Source organism: Mesitornis unicolor, unplaced genomic scaffold (assembly GCF_000695765.1).
Source record: "Mesitornis unicolor isolate BGI_N332 unplaced genomic scaffold, ASM69576v1 scaffold13329, whole genome shotgun sequence".
Taxonomy (NCBI): domain Eukaryota; kingdom Metazoa; phylum Chordata; class Aves; order Mesitornithiformes; family Mesitornithidae; genus Mesitornis; species Mesitornis unicolor.
Window position 1 is genome coordinate 22,295 of NW_010206623.1, and position 2,659 is coordinate 24,953.

The following is a 2,659-nucleotide window of genomic DNA, read 5'->3' on the forward strand; positions in this document are numbered from 1 at the left end:
TACAAGGTAATTGGGGTTAAAGTAGGAAAGATTATTTGTAACCTGAATCAAGTTTCCCAATCCAGTGAGCTATGCAGCTATGGTAATACTGTACTGGCAGACCAAAGAGGTTGTGCAGGGTCAATTCATGGTCAGGGCTGGCCTCTTTTTGTTGAAGTGCTTTACTGACTCATGCTAGCTTAGTGGCCTCTAGGAAACAGAGAGGTAACCTCAGGATGAGTCCTCAGAGAGCTGGGTGAGGGCTGCATCCTCGGGTGAGCTCCATCCATTTGTTCTCAGACAGCAGTGAAGGGAATTTGGCTTGATGCTTGCCAGGTTCAACTTTGTGCAGGGACATTTGAGTCTGTAATGGCAATGAATCTTTAAAATATTTGTCAGCTGTTACTATGTTTCATCTTTACTAAGATACTGTGAACAGCAAAAACATTGGACTGCCAGCCCTAAAGCAAGGTTGATCTACAGCTGTAAGATTTTGTAAATTATCATAAAGACCTAACAATTTTGGATGAAATACTAGCCGTACTGGGAATCCTGCCGTCTACGATGTAGAGGTTTCACCCAAGGATTATTTTTTAAAGTGAAATGCTGAAATTTTTAAGATTTAACTGTGTTCGCTCATGGACAAGTTTTGTGTGTGGTTTTCTTTGGCGATTCTTTAATCGGTTGAAATCTGTTCTTTGTACACATGTGCTCATGAGCAAGTTGATAATTTGTGAGTGTCACAGTATTTCTTAGTATGTCAATATGAGGTGATGATTGCATACTGTAATGCCTCAGTAATATGCCAAATGGATTGGGGTACTGGTGAGAGAATACAAATATCACTAAACCAAAACATGGAAATTCTTACTCATGAGGATTCTTAAACATTCATAGCAATGTACTTGGCTGCTCTTAACTTTTACTGCTTTTGAAGCAAAGGAGATAAATGAACTGAACTAACTTCATTTGGTCTAATCTGAACTTGGGAATTCTGTCTGCTGACTGGTAGAAAGATCCTGCTTATATGAATTTCTTGTTGATAACTGGTTCAACAGAAGTGTTCTGAGGTGTGTTTTAATAGCCCTGATGAGTGGACATATGGAGGAGAAAGGAAGAATTTTTCTGGGATCTAAACAGTCATTCTCTGTGGGAGGACTGATGGTAGGATAAAGACTTGCTCAAAAGAATGGAAATGGATGAGCTGGGCTTACAGGCCACTTATTAGAGTGAGTTAATACACTGCAAGAGTTCATACTGTCAGCAGTTGTAGTTTGGATAGTTCTGTGTCTGATGCAAGAATGCATAATTGGAAAAATAACTTTGATTTTCAGTTGGGAAGCAGCAGCTTCTGGTAATTACAATGCTTTTATTTCCTGCCAGCTTTTCCTCTTCTTTACCTTTAGAGAAAGAGGAATAAAAATCAATAGCAGAGGAGTTCTACACTGCACAAAGAGAAAAGGAAGCTATCATATTTCATATGGAAAATCCTATTAAAGAGACAACAAAGGGAACATCCAGATAGCAACATGCGTAGAAAGGATCAGGTAGTGGCGTTATAGCCTTGTTTTTTTAAATTGGAGGTGCCCTACCAATATACTGCAGGTGTATGCAGTTCTCTGGGATAATTCTTAAGCCCCAGCCTGTTGCTGACCATCCTTTTTTCACTCAGAGCAGGATCTGCATCAGTATAATTGCTTTTGTGGCTGAAAGAGATTCCTTTTGGCTATCCTCTTTCTATGTCTTTCTTTCTCTTTCTAAGGCTTTATAAGATTTTCAGTGAACAGATGTTGTATACTATGCAAGCAACAAGCTGTGGGCTTTTCTGAGAAGTCAGACCTCCAGACTGAACGTTTGTCTGCAGTACATCTAATGTGTGGTAATGGCCTTGCTGAGGCCAGGCCATGCAGCTCTGCTCATCTATGGAAATAAGCTGTGTGTCTCACTGCAAGAAAAACTGGGCACTATTGGTAAAAGGCATTCAGCTCAAATTCAGAAGGCCCAAATCCCAAACTACTGAAAATTTCTGTCACTCTTCAGTGGACTGCATGATGTATGCATCTCATTTATTTGTCAGATACCTCATTTTTCTACCATTCATCTGTCTTGTTTATTTAGATGATAAAACCATTATATTCTTTGTTGTCTGGACAACAGCTTGTATGATACAACCTTGATGTCAGCCTCTAAGCGCTGCTGTAGCATACATAGATAATCGTGGTGAGAAATAATGGTAATAATATGCAAGAAGCGGAAAAATGTCAATAAAAATGAAGAGTAATAGCAAGATAGCCAATATTGTCTGCCCATGTGTTGGGAAAATAAGGTTTCTCTATGTTAGGTCAGTTACTTTTGTGTTAATATCTGGAATTCTAAAGGATATCCTCATATAATACCTGAGGGTTCATGTTGAAAAAATGGTAGAGCTGGTTTCTTTTTTCTGAAAGTTTTATCAGTTGGTTCTGTAAGTAAATATTTGTTGCTTTTGCTGCAATGTTATAACTCTGTCTATCTAATCTACTTTATTTTTTAGAGGAAATGAGTTTTTAACCATCTGGTAATAATGATACACAATGTCTGACCAGGACAAAAAATTGAAGAGCACAGAAAAAGCAACAGCCAGAAACCCTCATGGGATCTCGATGAGGTATAGTATCTGATGTTTTGCTTTGAACTTCAG

At 38.6% G+C, this 2,659-nt stretch overlaps 1 protein-coding gene across 1 annotated transcript in view; it reads left to right on the forward strand.

The window, feature by feature from the left end:
* Positions 1-2,552: 2,552 nt before the first annotated feature.
* The window catches only part of NEK10 (NIMA-related kinase 10), a gene marked incomplete at its 3' end in the record, with an annotated part of 14,277 nt that continues 14,170 nt past the window's right edge, over positions 2,553-2,659 (forward strand). Inside the window, exon 1 of the mRNA XM_010191840.1 lies at positions 2,553-2,626. Within this exon, the coding sequence (XP_010190142.1) occupies positions 2,553-2,626 (74 nt within the window). The remainder of the gene's footprint in view (positions 2,627-2,659) is intronic.